This window comes from Neofelis nebulosa, chromosome 1 (genome assembly GCF_028018385.1).
Source record: "Neofelis nebulosa isolate mNeoNeb1 chromosome 1, mNeoNeb1.pri, whole genome shotgun sequence".
In the NCBI taxonomy this organism is placed as follows: domain Eukaryota; kingdom Metazoa; phylum Chordata; class Mammalia; order Carnivora; family Felidae; genus Neofelis; species Neofelis nebulosa.
Window position 1 is genome coordinate 97877902 of NC_080782.1, and position 16355 is coordinate 97894256.

Below are 16355 nucleotides of genomic sequence, written 5' to 3' on the forward strand. Positions count from 1 at the left end.
AAAACAAAGGTTAAAATTCATATGATCATCTCAGATGCCGAAAAGGCATTTGAACATATTCGAGAACAATTTATGATAAAAACTCTCAACTAAGTGGGTATAGAGGGAGCATACCTCAATATAATAAAGGCCATAAATGACAAATCCACAGCTAAAATCACACTCAAGGGTGAAAATCTGAAAGCTTTTCCTCCATGATAAGGGCAAGATGCCCATTCTTGCCACTTTTATTCATCATAGTATTGAAAGTCCTAGCCACAGCAATCAGGCAAGAAAAAGAAATAAAAGACATACAAATTGGAAAGGAAGAGGTAAAACTGTCAGTACTGCTAATGACCTGATATTAGATAGAAAACCCTAAAGGCTCCCAAAAAACTGGTAGAAGCAATAAATAAATTCAATAAACTTCCAGGATACAAAATTAATATATAGAAATCTGTTGTTTCTGTACACTGTCAATGTGCTAGCAGAGAAATTAAGACAACAATCCCATATACAAATTCATCCAAAAGAATAAAATACCTGGGAATAAGTTTAATCAAGGAGTTGAACAACCTCTACTCTGTAAAGTCTAAGACATTAGTGAAAGAAATTGAATATGGCACAAATAGATGTAAAGATATACTCTGCTCATGGATTGGAAGAATTAATATTGTTAAGTATCCAAACTACCCAAAGCAATCTACAAATTTATTGCAATTCCTATCAAAATACCAGTGGCATTTCCCACAGAACTAGAACAAATAATCCTAAAATTTGTGTGGAACCTCTACAGACCTTGAGTAGTCAAAGTAATCTTGAGAATGTAGAATAAAGCTGGAGGAATCATGGTTCCTGATTTTAAACTATTATACAAGCTATAGTACTTCAAACAGTATGGTACTGGCACAAACACAGACACATCGATCAGTGATACAGAATACAGCCCAGAAATAAACCCACACTTTCCCGGTCTATTAATTCGTGACAAAGGAGGCAAGAACCTACAATGGGAAAGAGACTGTCTCTTCAGTAAATGGTGTTGGGAAAACTGGACAGCTACAAAAAAAAAAAAAAAAAAAAAAAAACCTGGGTCACTTTCTTACATCATATACAAAAATAAGCACAAAATGGAATAAAGACTTAAATGTAGGACCTGATATTTTGCAAATGATATTTGCAAATGATATATTTGATAAAGTATTGATATCCAAAATATATGAAGAACTCAATACATGTCAACAGTAGTAAAACAAAATGCAATTAAATAATTGACAGAGGACCTGAATAGAGTTTTCCAGAGTGATACAGATGGCTAACAGGCACATGAAAAGATACTCACTGTCACTGATCCTCAGGGAATTATAAACAAAACCACAATGAGATACCAATTCACACCTGTCAGAATGGCCATTATCTAAAAGAAAGAAATAACACATGTTGGTGAGGAAGTGCAGAAGAAACTCTAATGTACTATTAATGGGAATGTAAATTGGTACAGCCACTGTGGAAAACAGTGTAGAGGTTCCTCAAAATATTAAAAGTAGAATCAACATATGTTCCAGCAAATTTCTCTTCTGAGAAATTTATCCAAAGAAAATGAAAACACTAATTCAAAGTTATATCTGCACCCCTAAGTTCATTGTAGTATTGTTTACAGTAGCCAGATAAGTAATCTAAAAGTGAATCAATCTAAAAGTGTTGATCAGCGGATGAATGGATAAAGATGTCTGTCTCTGTCTGTCTGTCTGTCTCTTTCTCTCTCTCTCACACACACACGAGTGAAATAATTAGCCTTAATAAAAAAATGAAACCTTGCCATTTGTGATAACATGAATGTACCTAGGGAGTATTATGCTGAGTTCAAATAAGTCAGACAGAAAGATAAATACTGTATGATTTCATTTACATATACAGTGTAAAAACCAAAACAAACAAAACAAAACAAAACAAACAGGCTTATAGATAGAACAAACTGGTGGTTGCCAGAGACAGGCAAGTTTCAGGGATGGATAGAATTGGTGAAGGGTATTAGGAGGTAGAGACTTCTAATTATAAAATAAGTAAGTCATGGGGAGGTAATATAAGCATAGAGTTTATAGTCAATTCTACTGTAATAAGTTTGTGTAGTATGAGGTGATCATTTTGTAAAGTGTAAAAATATTGAATCACTATGTCATACACCTGAAAATGTGGTATTGTATGTTAAGTACAAATCAGTAATAAAAAAAGCCTTTCCTGTTTTGGATAACAACCCCTTTATCAGATGTGTCTTTTCCAGTATTTCTCCAGATCTGTGATTTGTCTTCCCTTTTTCTTGACATTGTCTTTTGCAAAGCATATATTTCTGATTTTAAATAAATCCACCTTCATGAATTACTTCTTTTAGTGTTTTATCTCCAAGTCATCACTGTATCCAGGTTCATCTAGAGTTTGCATGTTATCTTTCAGAATTTTACAGTTTTTTGTTTCTAATTGCCTGTAAACCTATTTGAATGAGCTTTTGGAGTATTAGGTCTGGTTCTAGCTTCATTTTTTTTTTTTTCATGTAAATGTTCAGTTGTTCCAGCACCATTGGTTGAATAGACTACCTTTTTCCCCATAGTATTGACTTTTCTCCTTTGTCAAATATCAGTTGACCCCACATGCCTGTGGGTCTATTTTTATGTTCTCTGTTGAGTCACGTTTATCTATTTCACTAGTAATGGATTGCCTTAATTACTTTTTACTTTTATATTACTTGATTACTTTATAGCTTTATAGTGGATCATGCAGTCAAACTCACTGTTTAAATTTTTAATTATGAAAAAATTTAAGAATCACAGAGGTAGCCAACAGTCCATTGAATACCCCTGTATGCATCACCTAGTCATCATACTCTCGTTTTAATTTTATCCCCCTTTCCACTTCTACTTCCAGATTTTCTATAAAATTCATGATGTTCTATATATCTAGATATAGATTATTGTATAATTATATCTAGATATAATTCCATTTATACCTATTCAGAATGAATTTCTAAAACACAGTATCTTCATTTTGAGGAAACTAAGTTGGTTCCTGTTTCCTAAAAGAGAGTTAAAGTTGTTTTTTTTTTTTTTTTGAGTGAGGGTTCAGGTTGAATGTATACTTTTTTTAAAAGATAGAGAAAGTCTATTGTGATACATAATTTTATTTTACACACACACACACACACACACATATTGTAAACTCAGGAAAATGTAGAATTCGTTTATAGATACAGCTTTATGATACTCATTTTATGAATTTTATCACATACTTTTTATGTATTTGCTTCTTGATTAACTAGGGCTTTTTTTTTTTTTTTTTTTTTTGAGTCACCTAAAGTTTTTCTTAGGAAAGTATCCTTAATTCTTTGTTGGTTGTTTGAGATGCTCATCGCCTTGGTGCTCTTATAGAAATAACATTTCAAGTCTCCAGTACACATTCACCTGATATTAGCAAAGGCATTGTTTGTTCTTCTGTAAAAACACCTGATTTTTCTTTCTCATGTATTTTTTAGTTATTTCTTTATATAACTATGGGCATAGAGATACTTATTTTATTCTGTGGGTGATAAGCTAATACTATTATTATTTATTTTGTTACCCAAATTTTTCAGCTTTGGCCTCAGGGAGTTTGTTTAAATTATTTTTTACTTTCTATAACTTTGGAACCATCCATTTTCCCAAGGTGCAAAAGAACAGTTTTTTAAAGGTTCATTGATTTTTTTTTTATATGTCAGATTTCTTTGAAATGTTTCTATTTTTTATAAGTCATTTCAGCAACTTATTCAGGTAAAAGTGAAATTACTCAATGACCATGTGGTTTTAAAAATTGCCAACATAAACCACAATATAAAATGATTTAATTACCATCCATTAGAAACCCCATTGTGGTAATGCATTTCTCCAGGCTCAATAGAAATAATAAATATAATAAATGCTTTTTTTTTAATCATATTGATGTAAACACTTGTAAAAACACATTTCTGTTTTCCTGTTCCTTGACAGAGAATGAAAGATATATTTTCTTTTTTCTTTTTAAGTTTTACCTTTAATTATCTGTATATCAGAAAACCAGATTATTAAGATGGTTAAAATTATATGTATAATATACTCTGAATAAGGACCTTAGGATAATTTTTAAAGGCTTCATAATAGCCCCCTCAGTTATGTAGGAGAGGCCTTTCTACTTAGTTGTAAATTCACAGTTGCATTACATAAATGTATTCATAGATGTATTACATAAACTGCTTCATATCAGTTTTTAGATAAGAAATATATTAGAAGGTACAGAATAAATTACAAAAATTAAACAATTTGACTAAAAAATTAAAAAATAGAAATACCATATGATCAAATAATTCCATTACTGGGCATTTGCCCAAGGAGAATGAAAACACTAATTCATAAAGTTATATGCACTCCTGTGTTTGTTGTAGCTTTATTTACAATAGCCAAGACATGGAAGCAACCTGAGGGTTCATTGATAGATGAATGGGCAAGGATGTGTGTGTACATACACACACACATAGAAATACTATACTCTCTTAAAGGATGAGATCATTTCGTTTGTGACAACATGGATGGACCATAGGTTATTATGATAGGTGAAATTAGATTGAGAAAGACAAATACTATATGATTGCATTCATATTTGAATCTAAAAAAACAGATGAACAAAGAAAAAGTAGAATCTGGCCTATAAATACAGAGAACAAATTGATGGTTGCCAGAGGGGAGGAGAGAGGAAGGAAGATAGGCAAAATGGACCAAATGGGTTAAGAGGACCATGAGATAGAGGTTTCCAGTTATGCAATGAATAAGTCCCGGAAATAAAAGGCAAAGCCTAGGGAATATAGTTGGTGATGTTGTAATCATGATATATTGGTAACAAATGGTAGCTGGAATTGTGGCGAGAGTAGCATAGTCAAATCACTATATTGCATACCTGAAACTAGTGTAATGTTGTGTTTCAGCTATACCCCCCAAAAACCAAAACAGTGCCACTCTTCTATTTTATTTTGAAAAGATTTTTTTCATTGAAAATAGATACTAAAAAATAAAATATTTCTAAGTACTGCTTTCAAATATGCATGGAAATATTTAAAGTTTATTATCTGGGCTGTTATCTCTATGCACAAATTTTCCTCTTTCTGATCTGTTGAAATTATGACAAATGTAAAGTTAGTCAGATTTCAAAAGATTGCTGTATTAACTCTACAAGTAGTTGCTGAAGTTGTAACACCTTATGTCAAAATGATATTAAAAAGTGAATTTTATTTTTCTATAAAAGACAACTGTGTTGAATTCCTTTTCAGACTCTCGATCTTATTCACTTAATTTCTTGAACGTATTATCCATAGTTATTTTATAACCATGTTAAATTTTTGTCTATTATCTTCGTTTTCTGTCTTCTCTGTTCTTTATTTATTTTATTTTATTTTTAACATTTTTTATTTATTTTGAGAGAGAGGAAGAGAGAGGGAATGCAAGTGTGAGCAGGGATGGGGCAGAAAAAGACAGAGAATTCCAAGCAGGCTCCGTGCTGTCAGCACAGAGCCCGACAAGGGGCTCGAATTCAGGAACCAGGAGATCATGACCTGAGCCAAAACCAAGAGTCAGATGCTCAACCATCTGAGTCACCCAGGTGCTCCTCTGTTTTTATATTTTTTCTTGATTTATATTCACATCATTGTGTCTTTTCTTATATGCATATTTTTAAAAGTTTGTATTTTTTTAATGTTTACTTAGGAGACAGACCAAGTGCGAGTGGGGGAGGGACAGAGAAAGAGGGAGATATAGAATCCGAAGCAGGCTTCAGGCTCTGAGCTGTCAGCCCAGAGTCGTATGTAGATTGAACACACAAACTGTGAGATCATGACCTAAGCCTAAGTCAAACATTTAACCTACTGAGCCACCCAGCTGCCCCTTAAAAGTTTTTATTGAAGTAGAAATATGTGATGTACATGTGGCAGAAGCAAATGGCTTTATCAGGAAATAAAGAAATTAAGAAATAGAAATTACAAATGTATTTCAGAAGCCCCTCTTTCCCTGCTTTTTTTTTTTTTTTAACGTTTATTTATTTTTGAGACAGAGAGAGACAGAGCATGAACGGGGGAGGGGCAGAGAGAGGGAGACACAGAATCGGAAGCAGGCTCCAGGCTCTGAGCCATCAGCCCAGAGCCCGACGCGGGGCTCGAACTCACGGACCGCGAGATTGTGACCTGAGCTGAAGTCGGACACTTAACCGACTAAGCCACCCAGGCGCCCCTAATGGTTTTGTTTTTTTTTTTTATGTGGTTTCTAGAAAGAAAATTTCTTTTTATTTTTTTAACTTAAAAAATGTTTTTTGAGGTGGGGGAGGGGCAGAGAGAGCAGGGGCACAGAGGATGCAAAGGGGGCTCTATGCTGACAACAGTGAGCCCAGTCTGGGGCTTGAACTCATGAACCGTGAGATCATGACCTGAGCTGAAGTCAGTAGCTTTATCAACTGAGCCACCCAAGTGCCACCAGAAAGAAAATTTCTTAACCAAAGCAGTGGTAATAGATACTATTTGAGTGTTTCATATGCATAAGGCATTGTGTGCCTTGTATAATCTCCACTAAACGAATCAATCTTTATAAACACTTTTATGACAGATACTTCTTTTATTCCCTTTTATAGACAAATAAATGAAGACAAGGAGAGGTCAAGTAATTTGGCATGGTCATAGAGCCAGCACTGTTAGAGAAGTGGTGTGATGTAGTATATACCCATTTCGGTTGTATGCACCTAGCTTCCATTCTGTTAGGGCTAATGTCTCTTCTGATGGATTGAAAACCTGCGAAAATATAGCCAGCAGCAGCACAGATGCAGATATAAATTATTAGAGATTGGTTCCCATTCTGTGTGGAAGCCCTGTCTTGTTCATTAACCTCATAAAAGCATCAGCCCTTCATTTATCAATTAAGCGATGCAAATATGTCTTTTATTAAAATAATATAATTGAACTTTAATAAACTGTGTTAATAATGAAGGAGACATGAAATGAGTAAATACTTAGTGAAAGCAGCTTTTTATGTGCATGAGGATTTTGGTAGCTAGAGGGTGTTAATACAGCATTTTCATCATGTATCAATTTCAAGTAGAGCTTGAACGTTTGATTAAAGTTGACTAAAGATGGTAGGTGAGTGCTTATGCTTAGAGGACATGATTATTTGGGTATCATTATATTAGTTTACTAATGCACTTAACAGAACTGGTTTGGCTTGGAGCTCCATAAAGGAATAGTCATTCAAGTCTGGCCTTGATTTAAGAGTGTATCACCTCTTGCTATAAGTGGCCTGAGGTGATTACTGAAAATCATTCACTTTTCACTTTACCCAGAAAACCCTACAAAGTCATGCAGATCAAGAGATTCAAGTCTTCATGTTCACTTTAAGAACACAGATGAAACTACCCAGGTCATCAAGGGTATGCATATCCAAAAAGCCACCAAGTATCTGAAAAATATCACTTCACAGAAGCAATTTGTGCCATTCCATCACTACGATGATGCAGTTGGTAGGTGTGCCCAGGCCAAAAATAGTGGGGCTGGACACAGGGTCGCTGACTTAAAAAGAGTGCTATAATTTTTACTGCACATGCTTAAAAATGCAGAGAGTATTGCTGAGCTTAAGGGTTTAGGTACAGATTCTCTGGTCATTGAACACATCCAGGTGAACAAAGTCCCCAAGATGCAACATAGAACTTATAGGGCTCATGGTCAGATTAACCCATACATGAGCTGTCCCTTCCACATTGACATGATATTTACTATAAAAGATCAGGTTGTTTCTACACCAGAAAAGGAGGTTGTGCAGAAGAAAAAGACATCCCAGAAGAAACTGAAGAAACAAAAACTTAGGTGCCAGGAGTAAATTCTGCGTAAAATAAATGCAAATTAAAAAAAAGATTACTTATTTCAATTACAGTCCTCTCTTTTTTTTTTATTTTTCTCTCTTTTAAAGGACTGGGAGAAAAGTAAAATTGACTCTCAAACAACACAGGTTGAACCATGCAGGTCAATTATACATAGGTATTTTTCAGTAACTGTAGTTCATTCAGTCCTGTATGTGTATTTTCTCTTATGATTTTCTTAACATTTTCTTTTATATAGTTAACTTTATTGTAAGAATACAGTATGTAATACATATACAAAGTATATGTTAATTGATTGTTTATGTTATCAATAAGGCTTCAATTAACAGTAGGCTATTGGTAGTTACATATTTTGGGAGTCAAAAATTATACTCAGATTTTCAACTGTGTGTGGGTCATTAAACCCCATGTTGTTCAAGGGTCAACTTGAAGTAGTTTATTTTGAATTGTGCATTCAAATAGTGAAGTAAACAGTCAGAAAAACTAAAAGGCAGTCTATGGAATGGGAGAAGATATTTGCAAACGACATACCTGCAAACTCAGTTAAGTAACGGGCAGAAGACACGAATAGACACTTTTCCAAAGAAGACATCCAGATGGTTAACAGACACATGAAAAGATGCTCAGTATTGCTTATCATTAGGGAAGTACAGATAATGTTATAATTTCTAGTTTACTTTTGAAGGTGGGTATTTAAAAAAAAACTCCTTTTGTTTCCAAAGAGTTCTTTGTTGATGTCTGTATTAGTTTGCTAGATCTGACATAACAAAATACCAGACTGGGTGACTTGATGAATCCATTTATTTCTCACATTCTCATAGTTCTTCTAGGAGGCTGGAAGTTAAAGATCAAGGTGTTGGCAAGTTTGGTTTCTCCTGAGGCATCTCTCTTTGGCTTGCAGATGGCTGTCTTGTTACTATGTACTCACATTTGTTTTTTCTCTGTGCCACCATTGGTGTCTTCTTATAAGGATACCAGTCCTATTGGATTAGGGTCTCACCCAGATGGTCTCAGTTACACTTAATTACTCCTTTAAAGGTCCTAGTTTAATGTGTAGTCACTTCCAGAATGAGGTCTTTGACATGTGAATTTGGAGGGTGAGAAGTACAGTTCAGTCCATAACAATACCTTTTGCCCCTTTTTAAATTGAATTCATTGTGGGGTTTTTTTGTGTTTTTGTCTTACTGTTGAGTTTTGGGAGTTGTCTTTATATTCTGGATACTAGTCCTTTGTCATATATGTGGTTGCAGATACTTTCTGCCGGTCTAGAATTTTTTTATTCTTCTTTAGAGGGTTTTTCATGGAGCAAGAGTTTTTAATTTTGATGAGATCCAAATGTTCTCTGTTATGGACTGTGCTTTTGGTGTCAAGTTTAGGAACTCTTTACTTAACTCTATAACTTTTAAAAACTGTTCTGCCATGTTAAAGTAAAAATGATTAGAGATCACAAAAATTATACATTTTCTTTTGCCGCGGGGAATTTGTGAATTTACAGAAAGAACATTCACTTGGAAGAATAGAAGCAGGTTAGTCATGAACAAATGAAATGGTTCCTTCATGGGTCCGTCATGGGTTTCCTTCATTTTTACAGCTCATCTGAGTAAAAAGCATTGGTAGGTTTTATTTTGGACTATATTTTAAGGATGTTTATATAGCAAGCAGCCTTGAAAAAGAGAGAGACTGTTTCCCTCCTGGACAAGGTTAGCTTACCTGGTAGCATCATGATCTGCTTGGTTATCCCAGCTAGGAATTTGGGGTATCCTCATTAAGTGTTTCTATTTCTTCCTTCACATTCACTCAGTGCATCCTGTTGATTTCAGCCTCTGAGTAGTTATTAAACCTATCTGACATTTTCATCCTTATCACTAATCACTCTGATTCATTACCTCATCCTCTCCAGTGTCATTTCTATATTACTGCTTTCCAGATTTTTTTCTTTGTCTTTAGTTTTCAGAAGTTTGACTTAATATGTCTTGTTATGGATTTATGTCCGCCTTACTTAAGGTTTACTGACCTTATTCAATCTGTAGTTTTATTTCTTTTGCCAAATGTAGGAATTTTCCAGCCATTATTTTTTAGAGTACTTTTTCAGCCTTTCTTTCTTTCTTTCTTTCTTTCTTTCTTTCTTTCTTTCTTTCTTTCTTTCTTTCTTTCTCTTTCTTTCTTTCTTTCTTTCTTTCTTTCTTTCTTTCTTTCTTTCTTTCTTTCTTTCTTTCTTTCTAATTTTATTTATCTTTGAGAGAGACAGAGACAGTGTGCAGAGGAGGGGCAGAGAGAGAGGGAGACACAGAATCGAAAGCAGACAGCCATTGTTTCTCAGAGTACTTTTTCAGCCCCACGCTTTTTCTTCTGTTTCCAAGATTCAGATGACAAGAGGTGTTATTTTGTTATAGTTCCCTAGGTCCCCAAAGTTCTGTTTTTAAGTTTTGTTTTTGTTTTTTTTCTTTGTCCTCAGTCTGTTTTTTCGCTGTTGTTCAGATTGGGCCGTTTCTATTTCATTATGTTTGAGTTCACTGATGGTTCCTTTTTTCCCTTAATACTGCTTTTGATTGTAGTCATTGTTTAATTTTGATTCTTGTGTTTTTCTTTTTTAAAGTTTATTTATTTATTTTTAGAGAGGGAGAGAGAGAGAGAATCCCAAGCAGGCTCCACGCTGTCAGCACAAAGCCCGACATGGGGCTTGATTTCACTAACCATGAGATCTTTATATATTCTGTTTCTTCAGATTTTAACTCTTTGCTAAGACTTTCTGTTTTTTCATTTGTTTCAGGAATGTTCCTCGTTGCTCATTAAAGCATTTTTATGATGGCTGCTTTAGAATTTTAATCAGATCATTCTAATATTCCTATCATTTTAGTGTTGGCTTCTACTGGTTATCTTTTTTCATCCAGTTTGAGATCTTCCTGGTTCTTGGAATGATGAATAATTTTTATTGAAACCTGGACATTTTGAATATCATGAGATTCTGGATCTTATTCAGATCTTCTGTTTTAGCTGGGTTTGTTTGATACTATTTCATTAAGGAAAGGTGGAGTGCATGCCGCCTTCTTACTGCTAATCATGGTAGCAGTCCAGGTTCCCCACTCAGCCTCCATTGATACGTCGGGGAGGTTGCACTCGCTGTTACTGTGGGTAAATGGGGGATTTCTGGCTGCTTACTAATTCTCTCCTGATTGCTCTCAGGCGGGGAGGGATAGAAATGCCTCGTTGTTCCCCATGTTTCCTGGGATAGTGTCCTTGTTACCACTGGGTGGTGGTGCTATAAGTCTTGAGTGTCCTCAGTATTTTCTTACACTAGCTCAATAGGGAGGGTTGAGGTCACTTTGTTCTTGATGGGAGGACTTAGATATGCAAGTAACCTGCTTTGTCTTTATTGACACCGTGGGGATGCCTTGTTATCTCCTGGTGGAGATTAAAGTCTTGGGCTGTGGAGGCCTTTTCTGACATCACCCCAGTGGGTTGATTGAGGCATCTCATTATAGCTGGGGAAGCTCCCACATCACCCTTTGCCAGTAGGGGTGGGAATGAGGCCTTAGTTTTTTTTTCCCTCTATCAGTAGCTGTACGAGAGCAGTTATTTTCTGAAAAATTTTGTCGTGCTAGATTTTCTTTTTCTTGGTCCTTTGGCTACAGACAGTAGGCTTTTGGAGGGTTTGTTTCATCTGTGCTTGGCGTTTTTGGGTTATCAGCTTCTCTAGCGCTCAGCTGCTTTGATATATGACTGAAAATGAAAATCCAAGGAACTTACTGTTGTTTCATTCTTCGGGTCATGGGGTCCATATCTAGTCTTTCTTCTCTCTCCCTTTCCCTGCTTAAGTTTGTTTCATATGTAACATCTCCCGTTTCTAGTTGTACATAGTGAGAGGAATAGGGAAAAGTACATCTACTCCCATCTTTTCAACAGTAGAAAGTGTGTTTCAGGTAGTACTTGATAACAGAAATTACCTGTAAACAATCGTTGGATTAGATCGAGGTGGATAGTATTGTCTTTGTATGCTTTTTGTTTGTTTTTAAGACTAAATGCCTCTAGGCAGATTTTATTGGCAGAGATACTAACGCATTCAAGTTAAAAGTACAAGTCAAAAATATAGAATCAACCCCTGGATATATATAGGTACCAAACAGAGTTTTTCTTGACAACACAGAGACTTGTTACTTAATCACTCGTTTTTAACCTGTCAAGTTTTATTGCGATTTCTTTTATGTGTGCTGCAGTTGAAACACTTCTCTTTATTCTGACCCTTTGATCCAGTTACACACTGACTGATAATGCATGGAAATAGTTTTCAAGTTTTAGGTAGTCTCGTCTTATAGGCTTTGTTAGAGTCTCATGTTCAAGTTTTGCCTTTGGTCAGCTATAGATATATCTGTGAGGATTTAATATTTTCAGAGGTTTACTATGTAATATAAAAGAAGTATTATCTATAGCACTAAAAGACAGTTACATTGTTATAAAAAGCAAGGCCTTTCTTTTATGCAGGTAGCATAGTATTTTCAAATCTCTTTAACAGTAATATTCTTCAGTAAAATACTACAGTAGATGGTAAAAAGAAAGTTTTCTTTTATTTGTTTCTTATAGGAAGACGGTTTAGAAGACGATGAAAAGAATTTCTATGACTCTGATGATGACCAGAAGGAAAAGACTGACAAAAGGAAGAAGTCATATACTATGGATCCAGACCATAGACTTTTAATTCGGAATACAAAGCCTTTACTTCAGAGTAGGAATGCAGCGGTATGTTAAACCTTACAAAAATCATGGGTTTTTTGTTTTTTTTTTTTAACAGTGGTTAAAAGTATGTAAGTTCAGTAAACAAGTCTTTATTTTTTAGTGTGCTACTGGATCATTTGTTTGTTTATTTGTTTATACATCAAAAATCAGGCTTTTATTAGATTACTTGGCTTGGTAGTTATATACCTACTGGACTTCATTTACTTTTTTGTGGTTTTGTTAATTGGCTTTTCCTAAGATGTTTCTCAGTGGATTGGAAGACTGCATATTTCTGTTACTTAGTTGTAGTTCAGAGCACTTAATCTGGTATCAGTCCATAATATTCATATGAACCTTGTAAGAATTTTTAAGAGGCTAACATAGAAAAAAGCTCTTAGCATAACACCACATACGTAATAAATTTTAGTTGGTAGGGTTGACTAACAATTAAAAATCATCTTCATTTGAGTCCTGAGCTTGTTTTATTTTGTTTTACGTCTTCTTATTTTAAATATACTTTATATTTCAAAACAATACATGTACACAATAAAAAGTCAGGAAGTAGGGACTAGCAGAAATTTAAAAAACTTAAAATATCATATTCCAGTCATTCAGAAATCACTGTATAATATCTTGATGCATTTTCCTCCAGATCCTTTTTCTGCATAAATATACGTATATTCACATGTGTGTATATCTACACATACGTATTTTTTAAACTAAGATAAAAATCATACTGTATATAGTACTTTTTAATCTTTTTTTCCCTCGTCAGTCCTCTCTATTTCAGTAAAATTTCATCTCATTTAATGCCAAGTTATCTTAAATTATCTTTTATAAATAGATAATCTAAACCAGTATCTCTTGCACCTGGTTGTTATTGTTTTTAAACCTCTCAAGTCTTGCAGAATACTCTTCTGGGTTTTCTCTTTGCTTCTTTATAGTGCTATTTAATTTTTTCTTCTGTACCCCTGTTTTACCTGTCAACTGGAAGTTATATCTAAACGTTAGATGGAGACAAGTAAAACATTTTCTTAATATTTTTTAATTAAAAGTGTTCTTAATTAATTACTGTTTAACTAGTAAAAACTTAGAAAATGTGGAACTGTACTTGAAATACTTTAAGTTTTCTGATGCTTGTGAATTTAGAGCTTAGAGTTTTGTATATGTATCCTAGTAATCAGCAGAAGTTTTTTTCTTATACCTCAATTTAATTTCTATATCACTATTAAATAACCATACACAGTAATAAAAAATATTATTTTACTAATGTTGTAAAATATGATTCTGTTTCACTGAGCCCAGCTTGGCCAGCTTGTATTTAAGTAGTTGTAACTTACTACCTAAAACCCTTCTTCATAATTGACTCACTGTTTAACTTTGCCTTGGGAATTGATTTTATGATCCAAATACTTACTGATCAAAAATGTTCTTGAATGGTGAAACAAAAAGAAGTAGCTTGTATTTCTTGTCCCAATATGTTTTGATTCCCTGCTTACTTGATTGTGTACCAAATGGACACAGTTCCCTTTTTGTCCCAGTATGTTTTGGTGTCCTGCATATTTGATGCTGCCAAATACATGTAAAGCCTGGCTTGAAGGATTGCGAACAGATTTCTTTATTTTAGCCCTGTTCTCAGTTAAAGGAGCGACTTTGAGAATTTTTTTTTCAGGAAACTTATTTGGTCAGTGCTGTGTAGGTTGAATTGCAGGCACGGGGCACTGGAAACAGTGTTGGGAGGCTGTTCTAACGGTCTAGATAAGGTGATAGTGGTATCGGTAGTTAGGAATAGAAAAGGGCTTATAAGATAAACTTTTATCATGAATGTACATCATGTAACTGTAGAAGGCCTATCCAATTTGTATGTTTCACTTATTTTGGACTTTGGAGATATGGGAGCTTCCGTCTTACAGAGCTTTTACAAATCAGACTACAAATTTCAAATTCTGGTTATAGAAGAAACTTTAAACTGTTAGATTTGTAAATACTGGGGGAGACTAAGAGTATGTAGCCCTTGAGGGCTTGAGGGAGTGCCCTAATTAACATATGAGAGGAGATGACATGCTAAGTGGCATCTAGAATCTTAAAAGCCTTGACCCATATAGAAAGTACAGTTTATCTTCTTTCCAGTAGCATTTGGCTTACTATTTTTAACAGAAGACGACTTAATTATTTTCTGTAAAATACGTGAAAAGAAAGCTTCAGCTTTTGTTATGTACTAATACTTATTAGCCAGCTGTATGCTTTAATATTTTAAAAATATTTATTTATTTTTGAGAGAGAGAAAGCATGAGTGGGGGAGAGGCAGAGAGAGGTGGACATAGGATCTGGAGTGGGGTCTGGGCTGATAGCACAGAGCCCAGTAAAGGGCTCGAACTCAGGAATCGTGAGATCATGACCTGAGCCAAAGTCGGATGTTTAATCGACTGAGCCACCCAGGCGCCCCTGCTTTAATATTTTTTTAAATGACTATCACCTACTTTAGATTAAAACAGTCATGAATTGAGATTTTATTTTATTAGATTTTAAATTCTGGAGAGTTTGTTCTGTAACTAGAGTGTATTTGTGGATCATAACTGAAGAAATAAAATATCCTTAAACTCCTCAAATTCCCAATATCTGAAAGCTATAAATCAGTCTTACAAAAAAAGGTACAACAAAGTGTCAAACAACAGTGCATTTAGGACTCTGAGAACTGTATTTTTAAAACATATTTCTTAATTTTAGAAGGAAATTATCTCAAGCATCCTCAGGTATTGTATACTCTTTAAGCATATGTAAAATCCCTGCTATGTATTTGTTACTACTTTATAGACTAAGCAGAAGTAAAGTAGTGATATATTTTCTGAGCTAAAGGCAAGATGATGTAACTATTTCTGCATTTGTCACAAGTAAAGCTGGATAACTTTCCAGTTTGGACTTTTGATGTCTAGATCTAAGTGTAGAGGCATGTAGGGGAAACATTGTACTCTTATATTTTATCACCTTTATAATGGCTTTGAAGCAAAGACTATTTTTAAGGTTCTGCATTTTAGAGAAAAAGAAGATCATTTCAAATGCTGTTTTAGAGGAATTGTTTTAATAGAATTCGTTTAATTATAACTTCCACATACTGATTTTTTTAAATGTTCAGATTGTTAGTTTTGTCCTAAAGTATCTGGGCTTTGTTTGGAAAGGCATGCTTACCACTTTTAAAATATTCCCAATTTCAGAGCAGAAGCAGCAGTATTAAGAAGAATAGGGGATTTGGAGTGTTGTATCAAGCTTTGCTTTGTACTGCCAAGCAGACTTTGGGTAGTTCATTTAACATCCGTTTTCTCATAACATCTATTTTCTTTTCTGTTTTCTCCTCTGTATTAGTTTCCTAGGGCTGTCATAACAAATTACCACAAACCAGGTGAATTAAAACAACGGAACTTTATTTTCTCACTTTTTAGTAGGATATCGAAGGGTTGGTTCCTTCTGGAGGCTCTAAGAGAGAAACTGCTTTTTGCTGGTGTATAGTGGATGCTAACAGTTCTGCATTCCCTGGCTTACAGATTCTTCCCTCCAATCTCTTCCTCCAATGTTCACACTGCCTTCTCTGTGTCTGTCCTTTTATGTCTCTACTAAGGACACTCACTGGATTTAGGGCGTACCCTAATCCAGTGTGATCTCATCTCCATCATTATCTTAATAATATCTGCAAAGATTTTATCTCCAGGTAAGGTCATATTCTGAGGGTAGACATGAATTCTTGGGAGAACACTCTTCAGCCTGCT

General features: G+C 34.6%; 1 protein-coding gene and 1 pseudogene across 5 annotated transcripts in view; both read left to right on the forward strand.

Moving 5' to 3' along the window:
- The window catches only part of AP3B1 (adaptor related protein complex 3 subunit beta 1), a 267617-nt gene that overhangs the window by 104700 nt on the left and 146562 nt on the right, over nt 1-16355 (forward strand). For all 5 annotated transcript variants that reach the window (XR_009261343.1, XM_058729003.1, XM_058729014.1 and 2 more), the window contains one exon: nt 12463-12618. Coding sequence is in view for 4 of the 5 variants with exons in the window: in XM_058729003.1 (XP_058584986.1) it covers nt 12463-12618 (156 nt within the window). In the remaining variant the exon portion in view is untranslated. The remainder of the gene's footprint in view (nt 1-12462; nt 12619-16355) is intronic.
- On the forward strand, nt 6358-12246 carry LOC131511140 (large ribosomal subunit protein uL22-like; annotated as a pseudogene).